Source organism: Pseudogymnoascus destructans (genome assembly GCF_001641265.1).
Source record: "Pseudogymnoascus destructans isolate 20631-21 unplaced genomic scaffold scaffold_8, whole genome shotgun sequence".
In the NCBI taxonomy this organism is placed as follows: Eukaryota; Fungi; Ascomycota; class Leotiomycetes; order Thelebolales; family Thelebolaceae; genus Pseudogymnoascus; species Pseudogymnoascus destructans.
Genome location: NW_020167527.1, coordinates 75,991 through 90,585, shown reverse-complemented (window position 1 = coordinate 90,585; position 14,595 = coordinate 75,991). Strand labels below are relative to the sequence as shown.

Sequence of the window (14,595 nt, the reverse complement as noted above, 5' to 3'; positions counted from 1 at the left end):
CGCATTCTAGAATATGTTTACGCGCACGTGAGCGATTCTCCGATGGCGGACAGCCGTGGGGTGGGTTATGGGCGCCAACTTCTTCCCCGCCAAAATAAATTCTTAGCCTCACAGTCGAGCCACAGACCTCAAGTGACCAAGATAGTGGATATCAACCTCCCGCGAACTCTACCGAGCATGGTAAGGTGACGGAAAAGCAATATACACCACCATTTTTATTATATTATCTACCGAGGGCACCCTTTCATCGCCTCTCAATCGCTTCAATTCGCAGCACCGAACAAGCCCTCATCTACCTAGAAACCATGGCCGCCTCTAAATTCACCGTCCGAGCTCCTTGCTCCTCCGCCAACATTGGCCCTGGCTTCGATGTCATCGGCCTCGCCCTCTCAATGTACCTCGAGCTGAAAGTCACCGTCGACCCCTCCGAAACCAGCTCCCTCCCCCTCAACTGCCGCATAACCTACGAGGGCCAGGGCGCCCCCGACGTCCCCCTCGACCCAGAGGTCAACCTGATCACGAAAGTCGCCCTCTACGTCCTCCGCTGCCACGGCCAGCGCGTCTTCCCCAAGAACACCCACGTCCACGTCATCAACCCCATCCCCCTCGGCCGCGGCCTCGGCTCCTCTGGCTCCGCCGTCGTCTCCGGCGTCGTCCTCGCCAATGAAGCAGGCAAGCTTGGCCTCTCAAAGGCCCGCATCCTCGATTACTGCCTGATGGTCGAGCGCCACCCCGATAACATCGCTGCGACACTCTACGGTGGCTTTGTTGGCACCTACCTCAACGAGCTTAAGCCCGCTGATGTCGCGCGCCTCGAGATCCCGATATCCGAAGTCCTCTCCAACACCGGCGGTGTGGATACGGGCCTGAACCCCCCGGAGCCACCGTTCAACATTGGGCACTTCCATAAGTTCAAGTGGGCGCCGGAGATTAGGTGTATCGTCGTGATTCCGGACTTCGAGGTCGCGACGGCGAAGGCGAGAGAGGTGTTGCCGACAAGCTATACTAGACCAGATATCGTGTTTAACCTGCAGCGCGTGGCGCTCCTGCCTACGGCTCTGGGTGAATCGCCGCCAGACCCAGAGTTCATCTACCTGTCGATGCAGGATAAGATCCACCAGCCATACCGCAAGACTTTGATCCCAGGATTGACAGAGATCCTACAGAGCATATCGCCCAAGTCGCACCCGGGTCTCTTGGGTACTTGCCTGAGCGGTGCCGGACCAACTATCATGACGCTGGCAACGGACAACTTTGAGAATATCGCTAATCATTTGATTTCGGAGTTCAAGAAGGAGGGCATTACATGCGCATGGAAGCTATTGGACACTGCGCAGGATGGAACGACTGTTATATATGATGCTTAATAAGTTAGGCTATGGGAACGGTTGGGATGGCTGCTTTGATCTTATACCTAGACGGTTACTTTGGGAAGGAGCGATTGGATGCTTGCCAGTTTGGGGGGGGGCAAGATCGTATACATGGCCACAGGCAAGCGCAAGCGGTGCATGCACTCAGGGGCAAGAGAGGGAGACTGGAGCAGAAATGAATATTTATGGATAGTCCGCATGGCAGCACCGTACTGGGATTGTCGTACAGCCTCGCACAGCCCCCGCTGCGTTGGATTGTTCGCGGAAACGTTTGAAAGTGTTTGTTGGATAGTCAGACTACATACACTGAACACAGCATTACACAAATTACACAACCACGCGAAACGTCCCACGTTCAAACAAAGCAACTGACTCACTGTATAACCCTCCATCTCTCACAACCCAGTCATCCCCAGTCGCACCTTCCTCCGGTCTCCTCCTGCTCCCGACGCGTCCCTCCCCATCCAGACCCGCCCTCCCCTGCCCATCAAGGCAAGCACGACCCAACCTGATCCGATCGCCCCTTCCATCCACAGACGGTATAGCAAACCTAAATCCAACGTCCCTTCCCTGATAAGAAGAAAGGTTGTTGTTATCCGTTCGTTCCTGCCCCCCGCCCGCTTAGAAAGTTGGCAGACACCTGGTAGCCGAGAACCTTGTCTTAGACTACCGTCTCCGGCTCGCCCATTTCCTTTTCCAACAACACTTTCTCATCCTCACCCAATACCGCTTTACTCGTACAACCTACCTTTCAGATTAAGAACGTAAATAGGTAGCCATGACGATCGTCCACATCGTCCTCTTCGAGTTCGCCGCCGACGCCGACGCTGAGGCCGTCAATGACGTATGTCCACTATCCTCCCAGGTGCCTTATCGATAAGCACGTGCAACCAACAGCCTCCCTGAGTGACTGACGAGCACACTAGATCTGCAAGCGCATGCTGAACCTGTCGAATACGTGTCGTCACCCGGAGAATGGGCAGCAGTATGTGTTTAATGGGATGGGGGGGAAGAATAATAGCCCGGAGGGTCATGATGTGAGTTGCTTGCTCTCTTCTTGCGCAGGAGGGGAGGGGAGGGATGGGGGATAAGGAAGGCTAATGATTGATAGGGAGGATTGACGCATGCGTTTATCTCGCATTTTGTGTCGGAGGCGGATCGGAAGTATTATTTGGAGAAGGATCCGGTGCATCTTGCGTTTGTGGAGAGTGTGAAGCCGTTGGTGAAGCTGCTGAAGGTTGTGGATTTTGAGGATGGGGTGTTTTGAGACGGAGGAGATGGGACGCAGTGGCTATGAGTGACGAGTAGCAGGTTGATGGAGAAGTTTGATGGGTGTTACTGACATTATGCATGGATGGACTTTAAAATGGAATGAAATGAAACGATCTTCATGGGTTCTCACAACACTTTTATAAGCATCGCGTATGAAGTTGTTCAAAGTCATAGAAAACTACCCCCACACATTCTCACAGTCTCCCCAAGCACTCAGTCCAAATAATCTGTTCCCCAAAATCCAACAACAAAAACGTACAAAGCTCAACGGGTCTCAAAACACCGCAGCAGATGCAGACGCCAAAACAACACGCGCAGCCCACTTGCCCTGTCCCTCACACTCTCGTCCAACACACCGCTTACAACATAGCCGCAACAGCGACGATCGCAGCGAGGAGGCTGCCAGCGGGGGCGAAGATGGAGGCTCCGGCACCCGGAACACCACCGCCGGACTTGGGAGCGTTGTTGGAGTTGGAGTTCGTGGGCGCGTTGGTCGAGCCGGTGCTGCTGCCAGAGCTGGTGCCACTGCCGCTACCGCTGCCAGTTCCGCTACCAGTTCCGCTGCCGCTGCCGCTGCCACTGCTGCCGCACTCGCTCTGGAGCTCGGCTGAGTAGGGGAATGTGACCTCCGGGCAGTACTTGGTGAAGCATCTGGGTGGGGTTTAGTTTGGGTGGTTGGTAGAGGGGGCGGAGGAGACTCACTGTTGTCCGCCGGTGGCGGCCTTGCAGAGACAGGGGATGTTGGAGCCACAGTTGTTGACGTCCACAAAGTAGGGCTTAGCGCAGTCAAGGAGGCCTTGGGGGTTTTTGCAGTTCTGGACGTTTCCGAGGTCAGCCTGGGCGGCGACGATGGTGGCCGCGGTGGCGGCAAGGAGGACGGAGAAACGCATATTGATTGGAGTTAGGTGGTTTGAGAAAAAGGTAAGGGGTGGTTTAAAGAGCGTTTGAAGATGACAAGATGGATAGAGAAGACTCGAGTTGGATGGAGAGAAAAAGAAAAGCAGAAGGATAGAGATGGACTTGGGGAATATTAGTACTCACGCCAATCCCTATCACTTCTCAACTCTCAAATGGATCAGGGTTTGAGAGGGGTGTGAGCGTAGCTGACTTGAGCTATTCTGTGAATTGAGGGACAGCACTGCCCACCCGCCCCGAGTCAAACCAATGAGCGGGCGACCCGCATGCCCAGGCAGGCACCATGATGATCGCGCCTGGGAACAACGTTGTGTCAGACCCTGCTGGGCTTGCGGAGGCATTGCTGACCCGACAGCAATGGATCGCGAGGCAGCTGAGCGGTTCGGCGGGGAAACCACGGTGGAGACAGGGCCAGATCTACCTGTCAGAAATTACGATAAGCCACATTGGATTCAGCTGTCTCCACCGTTGACCTGGAGGGGTGGGTTTAGAGCGTGATGATAGATGTCATTGGTTTTTGAAGGGTCGTTATGAGCCATATTGAGTGAGAAAATTCTCTGATCAGCCTTACGCTTCTGCTCGAAGGATGCAACATGGGGGGTCGTGGCTTTCTCAGCCATAAACCCATAACCGATGTGGTGAAGAAGCTTAGGTGCCTGGAACGGAGCACACTGTATTCCCCAAGCACTGTATTCCCTGCCTGTCAACTGCAAATCTTCCCGTGGCACCTGACGTCCATATCCCTGGGTATTTCCAGACTTCTGAACACATGGAAGTACGTAGGGAATTCATCGCCCATCGAGCCTTCTCGTAATTCTCCAGTTAAGGATGAAGCAATAAGCAAACCCACGAAACTCACAATACGAAGTACTTCAAATTTGAAGGACTCCTTACTTCCCTTCCTCCTCCAACCGAAATCGTCTGCCTCAGAAGTAAAATTAGGAATACCATTCAGACCGTACGCCAAGAAAGGCTTTTTTGATCGACGGGTGCTGTGCTCTTAAGTTTCCTATTCTGGGGTTAATTGTACTGCGTCTGCAAATGAGTCCTTGGGCTTGGCAAGCCACTGTGGGATATGCTGTAGTAAGGACCTGGAGCGCTTCTCTGTGTGTTGTGGCTGGGTAAGACGGGGCGATATACGTCCATTTCATCTGGCTGGAACGTTTGTTAGCCGATGCCCAGGCAGAAGAGCGGATTGCATGAGCTTCTCACGTGGAGTAACAAGAGCTAAGAATATCTTTGGGGCGCTCGTAGAATTTGATATCAATAGAAAAGTCTAGATTTCACATTCTCATATTGTCGTTGACTGGATCTGTTGTCAGCTTGTTGGTGTTGTTTCTACCCTCATCACGTGACTGGGCTGTCATCCTGGTATGACATAAGGCGGTGAGGGCATCCTCACATGACAACCGGCAGAATTTCACGACGGCCGTTCCCTTGTTCAAAGCGCCAACCCTGGAGGACAGCGCATTATAAATTGCCACTCGATGTTACCACTTGAGATTGATGGTATTGACAGCATCTGTTGCTTTAATTTTCTCTGCTTGAAGTGTTGCTTGTCTGCCAGTATTGTGTAATTGCTCCGTCTTACTGCTGAGATGATTGCCATGTAAACAAACCGGATTTGAGCCCTTCGTTCTTTCCACGCGATGGCGAATATCCAGCCTTTGAATAACGGAAGGAACATCATCCGTCGGCTTTGGCATTGCATTCATTACAGCGATTGAAAGATTCCAGCAACGGCATGGCTTCTTCAACTACTATTGCTCCATTGCCACCTGAAGTTGTTGCCCAGATAAAATCCTCCGTCTCCATCACATCGGTAAATGGGGTTATCATTCAGCTACTGAAAAATTCCCTTGATGCCTCAGCAGGAAAGGTCGATGTTCAGGTTGACTATGGTCATGGCAGCTGCATAGTCGAAGATGATGGGCTGGGTATAGCACCAGCCGAATTCCAACCAGCTGGCGGGTTGGCAAAACTTCATCGTAAGAAACTCAGTTTGGTAATCGGCAGAGCTCTAATATATATAGATACCTCCAAACATGGCAGTGATACTGAAACGCATGGCACCCAAGGCTGTTTCCTGGCTTCTCTTGCAGCGCTGTCATTGCTGTCTATCACTTCGCATCACCATCTGCACCGCTCGCATAATTCTATGAGCTTGTCCAGATCCCAGGTTATATCTCGTCAAACCCCGGCTCCTGAGGCACAGCATTTAGTGTCATTAAACCATGGCACCCGTGTTACAGTGCGGAACCTCTTTGGTGACATGCCGGTCCGGGTCAAACAGCGTGCTATTGAGAATGCAGAGTCGTCAAGAAATCCGAAAGACTGGGACTCGCGTCGAAAAGAAGTCACGGCCTTGATATTATCATGGCAGGGTCCGATTTCTGTGACCATAAAAGAGCTTGCATCCAATACTAAGTTGCGAACTTTGCGCATAAGTTCAAGGCGCAGGGATATCAATGACGATGGTGCTCTGATATCACATATTTGCAGCACTCTCGCACAAGCGTCTTTCATTCCTTCAGTGGACACGTCGTCTTGGGTGTCTGCAAGCGGTTCTACATCCACAGTGAGCATCAGAAGCGGAATTTCACTTGATCCTGCACCCACCAAAGGCATTCAATTCATGTCTTTTGGGATACACCCTTTGAGCAACAAAGATGGACGCAATATTTTGTTTGAAGAGGTTAATCGTCTTTTTGCCAATTCATCATTTGGTATAGTGGATGACCTTCCCCAGCTGGATGAGACGGAGAAGAAGAGAAGGGCAGAGGACAGGCGATATAAAAGCGATGGTTTTACCAACAAGGAGCTGAAGGGGTCTGGAAAGGGGGTCGACAGATGGCCAATGTTCTACATGAGGATCGATATTCATGGGCCTACACTGAACCACGACCCCGTTGAAGATGTTTTTGACGATGAGAAAACGCTCACTTCCATTACGAAGTTACTGCAGGCTGTCATTGTGGAGTTTCTCCTGAGCAACAACTTTACTCCCAAGTTTATCCGACCTCCTGGCTCGCCGTCCAAGCGCAAAGCTGAAAGCAGCGAAGTTGACATAGGTGGGCTGCAGCCATCAGGCTCTGCTCAAGCTGTTTACGATATGCCTGGATCTCGTCCGCAGAGTCCAGCGAGTGTTGCCGCAAGCTCACCCAAGAAAAGGGCAATCACCAAACTTCCGACAAGGAACTCAAGTCCTCGTCCATCATCGCCGTTTGATATATGGCCTAGGGTCAAAAGTGGAAGGGTTCCAGCGCTTGTCAAGACGTCAAAGAGAGAATTATCCAATGTCGACGACGGATTTCAAGCAGCAAAAGGCGCCCAGGCTTCAAAGCATGCTCCGGCGGGACCAAAAGGGGTCGGAAAGGATTCTGCTTCTAAGATAGAGAAGCCTATATTGCGCAGGGCGACTCCGCAAATTTCGAAATCAGGCACGGTATCCCAGCTGCCTTTCATGGACGTGGCAAAGCCAACCAGGCGACCTGCAAACCCCCCCAAAAAAGAAGTGCCTATCAGCGAATCTCCTTCTCCCGGTATAGAGAAAGACGAACTTGTCCCTTGGACAGACCCAACTACAAAGGAAAACTGTTTCGTCAACATGCGCACTGGCTTGGTACAGCAAACCCCCAAATTGAGCAGCAAGCCTACTTCAGAGACACGCTATGGACTCCAAACACTCGACAGAAAGTACGGTCCAACAGCACACGACACACCCACCCAACCCCACCAACCAAGAACCTGGCTCAACAGCATCCTCACCAACTGGAATAACCCCGTCTTCCCCCCCGCCGAACCCCCCATCCCCCAAATCCAACCCGACTGGACCGACACCCACACCCAGAGCATCCTGCACGGCCACCACCACACCTGCACTCAAGCAGCCATTGGCCCTTCCTTCCAGGTCAGCGCCACCAGCTCCACCGGTCGCCTCTCGAAATCGGGACTCCAGCGCGCTCGCGTCATCGCGCAGGTCGATCGCAAGTTCATACTTGCACGGATGCCAGCTGCTGCTGCGTCTACGGATGGTAAAGTGGGTGGGGAGGATATGCTCGTTATTATCGATCAGCACGCTGCTGATGAGCGGTGTCGCATCGAAGCGCTGATGGCGGACTTCTGCCTGCCGCCTTCACCGTCGCCGGGACTGGGGCATGATGAGCTGGTCCCTGGTGTCCGTGTGGAGAGGCTGGAGAAGAACATCGTCTTTGAAGTCCCGGCGGCGGAATCAGAGTTGCTGGAGCGCCATCGACAGCATTTTGCGGATTGGGGCGTACTGTATTGCATTCGCCCCCCGAACCCGCCGGGGGAGGGAATGGATAAAGTCATACTTACGGCTTTACCGCCTGGGATCGCGGAGAGGTGCCGCCTGGATTCGAAGATGGCTATTGAACTTGTCCGGCGCGAGGTGTGGGGGTTTGATGGAAGGGGTGGTGCTGGGCCGTCACGTCAGGTTCGGGGAAATGGAGGCGCAGAGCAGATTGATGGTGGGGAAGAAGCTACCCCAGATTGGGTGGCGCGCATGCAGGGTTGTCCGGCGGGGATATTAGAGATGCTGAATTCGCGTGCTTGTCGCGGAGCGGTGATGTTTAATGATGTTCTTGAGCCGCGGGAGTGTGAGAGGTTGGTGCGGAGGTTGGGGGGGTGTAAGTTTCCGTTCTTGTGTGCGCATGGGAGGCCGAGTATGGTGCCGCTTGTTGGGGTTGGGGAGGGTGTTGGTGGGATGGAGAGGGGAGGTGAGGTGGGGGAAAAGAAGGGGGGGAATGGAGATGGGGATGGGGGAGGGGGGTTTGGGAAGGCGTTTAGGATGTGGAGGGGTGAAGGGGGGTAGTGGATGATGTCTGGAAAAGGGGAAGGTAGAAGATAGTCAGGCACATGGTCGTATCAGATATCCACGTGTGTTTCAATAAATAAATAAATCCAAACCATGCACGCCTCATCCGATTCGCATTATTTTCTGACCTATTGAAAAAGACGAAGGGAGAAAAACAGAACAGTGGCGGGCAACGCCAGCAGGATCACAGTGGCAGCGAATGAGGCCGCCTCGGCTCAGGAAGACGAGTAGACAATATAAGCTCTCTCCCCATTTGTGGTGACAACAAGATATCCACGACGGTGAGAATAAGAGTACTACTTACTGCTGATTACCACTCCTACCCGCCATCATTGATACCCTCTCGGCACCGCACTCCCAGCAACCTCGAAAAAACCGCACCACGCCCATCCTCCCACCCCTCGACGTTCGCCGCCTTCCGCTCGCTCAATACCCCCTCACAACGCGTGCTAATCATGTTCCCGGTGTGAATATCTTATTGTGTCGTTGATTTTTCGTTGGTTGGGTGGATGTTTTGATGATGGCTTGGGTTACGGGTGACATGGATTGGATTTAGAATTTGCCCGGGGGGGGGTTCTTAGTGGGTGTGGGAAGGTGAGGTGGTTTGTATGCATGTGTCGTCGGTTATAGGGGTACTGAGGTGTGGGAGGGGAGAGGTGATGGGCAGAGGTGCAAGCGGGAGGAGAAGACGGGTTACTTACTCTAAGACGAAGATGATTAATAGATGTGTAGGGAGATACAACCACATAAAACCCCATCACCCCCAAAAACACACACTAAAATCCCCCTTCCATTTTATGAATCTTGTATAAAAAGGTTAACTTAAGTTAAAACGACTATAGCCACTCTCTTCTCTCCATCCCCCACCCTGTTTCTCCTCCCTAGCCAAACCCCCAACAAATCCTGGCAAGTCCACCCCCCAAATCCTCTCTCTCAATACCCCTCCCCGCGTCCGTCTCCAAAAACATCCAGAAAGCAGGGAGCAACAAACGAATAAAGAGGCAACAAAGATAGCAAAAAATAATATTTCCCTAATCCTTGCGATGCTTTCCGCCATCCCCGTCCCATCCCTTTCCTTTCCTTCCTTGATATTTCCCATCCCGCCAAAACCCGTCTCCCATCTGCCCCATCCCATCCCGTCCCATCATAAAAAAGTAAAACGGGGGTTAGAGCACACACATAACGACGATGACAATAAAAGCAGATAAGATATGACAGCACAGGACAATAAACGTAGTAAAAAAAATCCGGAAATAGGCCGAGATTTTTCCCAGCTTTCTCTCTCTCCAGCTTTCACTCTTTCTTTTCTCGTGGTGGTGGTGGGGCGCTCCCGCTCCCTATTCCCATCCATCCTTCATTCCCTTCTTCCTTTCCCATTTCCTTTTCCCGCTCACCCCCTTCCCCTTCCCCTTCCTTCCTAAGCTGCCCCCTCATCATCCCACGTCATATATCCGGTCCTCACACGAGAAACGAATAGTGGGGAGGGGAGTGCAAAAGAGAGAGCGACTATCGTGAATTGGACCCGCCAAGTTGCCATCATAACACCGGAAAATGAGGAAAGAGCGGCTAAGCATATTACCGCCTTTGTAGGACGGGGGGTGGGGGTGGTGGTGGTGGTGGTATTATGTATATAAATATTCGTTTTTATCCTTAAGCGACCTCCTCCGGAGTCAATGGGAGGGGGTTAGTCGTGGACTTGAAAGATGCCGCGCATGACCCTCGCTGGGTTACCGCTGACGACTGTGAAGGGTGGTACATCCTATGATACGTTAGCCCGCCGTTCATTCATTCACCAAAGCAATATCGCAAAACTCACCCTCGTAACAACCGAGCACGCCCCAACCGTACTCCCCCTCTTAACCGTGATCCCCGGCAAAATCGTAGCATTCGCCCCAATAAAGCAATCCTCCTCAATGATAATCGGCTTCCCCTGATTCGGGCCCTTGCTGCCCAGCCGCTTCTTCGGATCGATCGGCACCGTCGTGGTGATGATACTGACATTCGGTCCAATCACACAGCGGTCCCCGATCTTGACCGACGCGCAGTCGAGGATCGTGCAGTTGCGGTCGATACTCACGTCCTGCCCAATCACGATGTTATACCCGTAATCGCACGTAAACGGCGCCGCGACGACGCAGCGCTCGCCCACGTACCCCTGCGGATTCACCGGCGATGCCAGGTGCGGCGGCATGCTAGCCAGCTCCTTGGGCTGCAGGATGTCGCGGAAGAGACGGGAGCGGTCCTCGGGGAGGTTCCCGTTATTAGGGTTCGTGCTGTTATTGAAGCGCCACGATGCGGCGTTGCAGCGCTCGCGCTCGAGGACGAGCTCGCGGTCAAAGGGGAAGAAGTTGTTGCCCGCGAGCATCTCCTCCTTCTGCGTGCGGCGCGAGTTGGAGGCCGGGTGGGAGAGGGCGAGGCGCGCAGCGTCCTGGGCGGCCGTGGACTGCGGCGTGTGCGGGTGCGGGCTGTTGGTATTCGAGGCGTGGAGGATGCTGAAGTGCGGGACCGAGTGTGCCGATTGCGGAGTCCCAGTGTCATGCTCGCTGCGGTTCTGGTCCAGTAGAGGAGGCATGCGCTGGTAATCCATTTGAGAAAGACGATCGGGGTAGTTGCTCTGGCTGACTGCGCTTACCGGTGTGGGAAAGGTATTAACTTGCGTGTACGAGATGGCCGAGAGCCTCTTGTCGGGGCTCCCGACTGAGGCGCCGAGGTTGGTGGAGGCGCCCCGGTCTTCGTCCGCGCCAACTGGCCGAGCGGGCGGTTGCAGGGGATCAACACGTAGCTGCTGGCCGCGATACGATGGGAGAGGCTCGCGTTTGGGTTGCTGGGGCTGCTGCTGTTGCTGGTACGGCGGCGGCTGGTACTGGCTTGGGCTTGCATCGTAGCCGTCCTTGGACTGCAGAGGGACGGGTCCCTGCTTCTGCTCCGTCTTGGGCCAATTGCCACGACTCGGGTAGCCGTTGCAGATAAACCCACCACGCATACAATTGTTACCTTCAGGACGAATTAGATATAGTCAAGGTTGTACAGTAGCTCGCGGGGACTTACACTCAGGTCTCGTCTCGTCGCACTTCTTCTTGCGCTTGCGGCAGGTCATGCAGCCGGTCTTTGTCCTGTTGCTGAAATTGCGCTTCCGCTTCTTGTGGTCCACCTGCACCTGCCCATACTCGCCTCGGTAAGGCGCACCATGATCGTTGTTCTGCGCCGGGCTGGTCTCGCTGTAATTACCCTGCCCATCGCTGTTGTTCTCGCGCTGCAGCGCCTCCCGGAGCTGATCATCAGGGCTCATGTGGTGCTGCGAAGCGGCAGAGTGCCCTCCGTCCACAGGGGTCCGGTTATCGATCTGATGCGAGTACCACGACGCGGCGCTGTTCTCGCGGCTCCCCTCGGGGTAGTGCGGATACGGCGTTTGGGGTGTGGCATAGGGATCACGCGTCGCCGATTGTGCATCTCTCTTGCTCGATTGCGCGGAGTCGGGGTAGGGGCTGTTCGGCGAGCCCTTCCGCTGCTCATTCGGCTTCAGTGCTGGCAGACTGTGCTTGTGATACGAGCTGGAGCTGGACGGCTGGGCGCTGTCGCGTTCCACAGAGCCAGACCGCTTGCGCTTATGTGAGGATTCGCCATCCGGGAAGGTGGGAGGTGGTGGGACGCTCTGGCTGCCGGCAGCCTTGTCGCCATTGACCGTGTCGGCCCAATTGTCTCTCTGCGTACTTGTCGTGGTGATGGTCAGCTTCTCGGGAACTGGCGAAGTGGTGCGGGCCAGTGGCTCAGGACGATCCTCGGAAGCTCTCCGCGACGAGCCGTTGCCATTGTTCGTCGGCGCCGCGGATGGCAGTGCCTCGCGGTTGTTGACAGCGGTGAATCGCAACGTCGGTGGGTCCGCGGGCGTGTCGAGGAACGGGCTCTGCGCCGTATGTGATTCGACGGCCGTCATGGCGTCGGCTGGTGGCGGACGCTTGCTGTCGCTGTCGTCGATGGCAGGATCAGCCGGAGGAGTCGGACTGGTCGGGTCGGGCAGCTTGGTGCGCGGTGGCCTCTCCACGGTGATGGTGTCTGTGAGGTCTCTCGAGACGCGTCCCGTCTCTCGTAGGCTCTCGCGAGCGAGTACCACAAGCTCCAGCTGTACCGAGCTGGGGCTCCTTTCTTTCGCCGTCGTGGAGACCGTCGTGAGGGACGATATCTTGGCAACGGGAGGCACGCTGTCTCGGAGCTGCGACAGCGTGGAGAACAATAGATGTTTGTTCGGGGGGTGAGAGGTTCTTTGTTGAAGTGCGGCTAGCTGTGGGAAAGAATTCTGCACAGCCCCAGGTTGACGACGTAACGATGCCGGCTGGCGTCTGTTTCTGCGACGGAAGGAACAAAGCTTGGTGGCCGGGGAAGTGAGAGGTTGTTCCTGGCGGTGTAGTATGTAACGTTTCCAGAAAAGTTGAATACAAGGAAGAGGGAATTATTAAATGGAGACGTTGGCGGTGTCAAGTATGACGACGACGAGGTTGTTGTTTTGTGTTTTAGGGGAGTGAACGAGTGTGCGTGTGTCCGAGGTGTCGAGGTGTCGAGGTGGTTACCCAAGAACTGGGAGTCGACCTTCGTTCCCGCCGCAGCGCCCCTAGCATAAGCCGGCGCTTCGAATACCCGCAATAGGCCCTCGCCTCGTTTCGCGACAAGACTGCCGACGCGGTAAAAGTGCAGGCAGAAGTGTGAAATGGGCGGCAAGTGGGAACGAACGATAGACAATGATTGGAGAGGGATGAATTGATTTGAGATAAGATGAAGGATATACAATAGGATGAGGGTGTCTAGGTAATTGAAGTTGAAGTTTTGTTTTTCTGTCGCGGGTAATATGGGAGGAGTTGGTGGGTGGTACGAGTGGGAAGGGGGAAGGGGGAAGGGGGAAGGGGATGTGACTATGAGTGGGAGAGAGTACGGAGAGAAGTAGTGGACTGAGTGTAGTGTAGGTAGTATAGTGTAGGTAGTGTAGTGAAGATAGTGTAGGTAGTGTAGTGAAGATAGTGTAGGTAGTGTAGTGAAGATAGTGTAGGTAGTGTAGTGAAGATAGTGTAGGTAGTGTAGTGAAGATAGTGTAGGTAGTGGACTGAGTGTAGTGTAGGTAGTGTAGGTAGTGTAGTGTAGGTAGTGTAGTGTAGGTAGTGTAGTGTAGGTAGTGTAGGTAGTGTAGGTAGCGTAGTGTAGTGTAGGTAGTGGACTGAGTGTAGTGTAGGTAGTGTAGGTAGCGTAGTGTAGTGTAGATAGTGTAGGTAGTGTAGGGGAGGGGAAGGGACGACGATGGGGCCGATGGGGAGGGATGACGACGGGGAAGGGACGACGACGGGGAAGGGAAAGAGTCGGGAAAGAGTCGCGCGGGTAAGAAAAACCACCAGTTGGTTGGGCGAGTTAGCGGCGAATGTTAGCGGCTTAGCGGCGAGTGACTAAGTGGCGTCCCCTAATCGGCCTTCGGCACTAACTAGCGCTTTTCGCTAGATTATGTACACACGTTGGTGTGGTACTTGCTGACCAGGTGTAGAGACAGTAGGGGTTGATGTACTCTAACTATTTGGATGTACCCCAACTATGTGAACAAGGCTACTCCCTGACAAGCTGACAAGCTGGACAATGCCGAGGGTAGTAAGGTACTTTCTTGCGTTTGCTGCCGCCTGCCGCCTGCCGCCTGCCATCCTTTTAGTATATGACCGCAATCCCAAGAGGTAAAAAAACGGCACCTCCTCACTAACTTGCTAACTTGCTAACTTGCCTAACTTACTCATCCACCCTGGCGTCCACTCCCTGCCACTCCCACCCTGCCATCCACTCCCTGCCATCCACTGCCTGCCACTCCCTGCCACTCCCTGCCACTCCCTGCCACTCCCTGCCACTCCCTGCCACTCCCTGCCACTCCCTGCCACTCCCTGCCACTCCCTCCACTCCCTCCACTCCCTCCCATCCAAACCCCCCTCGCTCGCCCGCTCCACCCACCCACCCACCCGCGCCTATCGCGCTCTCAACCCCCTCAACTCAGCACGGGCCGCGTATCCCCTCCCACCCAGTCACCCCTCCCCTGCCACACACACCCAACTGCCACGCCGACCCGTCCCCCCACCCGTCCCCCTGTCCGTCCCCCGTCCATCCCCAGTCCATCCCCCGTCCATCCCCCGTCCATCCCCTCTCCTCCCCACCACCACACATCCATTACAGTACATGCAGACG

At 54.4% G+C, this 14,595-nt stretch overlaps 6 protein-coding genes across 6 annotated transcripts; 3 read left to right on the top strand and 3 right to left on the bottom strand.

Moving 5' to 3' along the window:
• Positions 1-120: 120 nt before the first annotated feature.
• On the top strand, positions 121-1,844 carry VC83_03697 (uncharacterized protein). Its single transcript, XM_024467340.1, has one exon. The coding sequence runs from the start codon at positions 306-308 to the stop codon at positions 1,365-1,367; it is 1,062 nt and encodes a 353-aa protein (XP_024325126.1). The 5' UTR covers positions 121-305; the 3' UTR covers positions 1,368-1,844.
• Positions 1,845-2,148: 304 nt separating this feature from the next.
• Positions 2,149-2,637, top strand: VC83_03696 (uncharacterized protein; the record flags this gene model as incomplete). Its single annotated transcript, XM_024467339.1, has 3 exons — positions 2,149-2,214; positions 2,297-2,407; positions 2,482-2,637. The coding sequence occupies 3 exons, from the start codon at positions 2,149-2,151 to the stop codon at positions 2,635-2,637; spliced, it is 333 nt and encodes a 110-aa protein (XP_024325127.1).
• A 364-nt stretch (positions 2,638-3,001) lies between these two features.
• On the bottom strand, positions 3,002-3,532 carry VC83_03695 (uncharacterized protein; the record flags this gene model as incomplete). The annotated part of the gene is made up of 2 exons (XM_024467338.1): positions 3,002-3,293; positions 3,345-3,532. The coding sequence occupies 2 exons, from the start codon at positions 3,530-3,532 to the stop codon at positions 3,002-3,004; spliced, it is 480 nt and encodes a 159-aa protein (XP_024325124.1).
• A 1,486-nt stretch (positions 3,533-5,018) lies between these two features.
• Positions 5,019-8,391, top strand: MLH3 (DNA mismatch repair protein; the record flags this gene model as incomplete). Its single annotated transcript, XM_024467337.1, has 2 exons — positions 5,019-5,545; positions 5,591-8,391. The coding sequence occupies exons 1-2, from the start codon at positions 5,302-5,304 to the stop codon at positions 8,389-8,391; spliced, it is 3,045 nt and encodes a 1,014-aa protein (XP_024325125.1). The 5' UTR covers positions 5,019-5,301.
• An 820-nt stretch (positions 8,392-9,211) lies between these two features.
• VC83_03693 (uncharacterized protein) lies at positions 9,212-9,529 on the bottom strand (the record flags this gene model as incomplete). The annotated part of the gene is made up of 1 exon (XM_024467336.1): positions 9,212-9,529. The coding sequence occupies one exon, from the start codon at positions 9,527-9,529 to the stop codon at positions 9,212-9,214; it is 318 nt and encodes a 105-aa protein (XP_024325122.1).
• A 549-nt stretch (positions 9,530-10,078) lies between these two features.
• CAS91 (Maltose acetyltransferase) lies at positions 10,079-12,341 on the bottom strand (the record flags this gene model as incomplete). Its single annotated transcript, XM_024467335.1, has 4 exons — positions 11,443-12,341; positions 11,027-11,388; positions 10,211-10,969; positions 10,079-10,153 (listed from the first exon to the last, which is right to left on the bottom strand). The coding sequence occupies exons 1-4, from the start codon at positions 12,326-12,328 to the stop codon at positions 10,079-10,081; spliced, it is 2,082 nt and encodes a 693-aa protein (XP_024325123.1). The 5' UTR covers positions 12,329-12,341.
• Between the last annotated feature and the right edge of the window lie 2,254 nt (positions 12,342-14,595).

Coding starts and splice junctions, on each gene's coding strand:
- VC83_03697 (XM_024467340.1), top strand. CDS start 306: ATGGCCGCCTCTAAATTCACCGTCCGAGCTCCTTGCTCCTCCGCCAAC.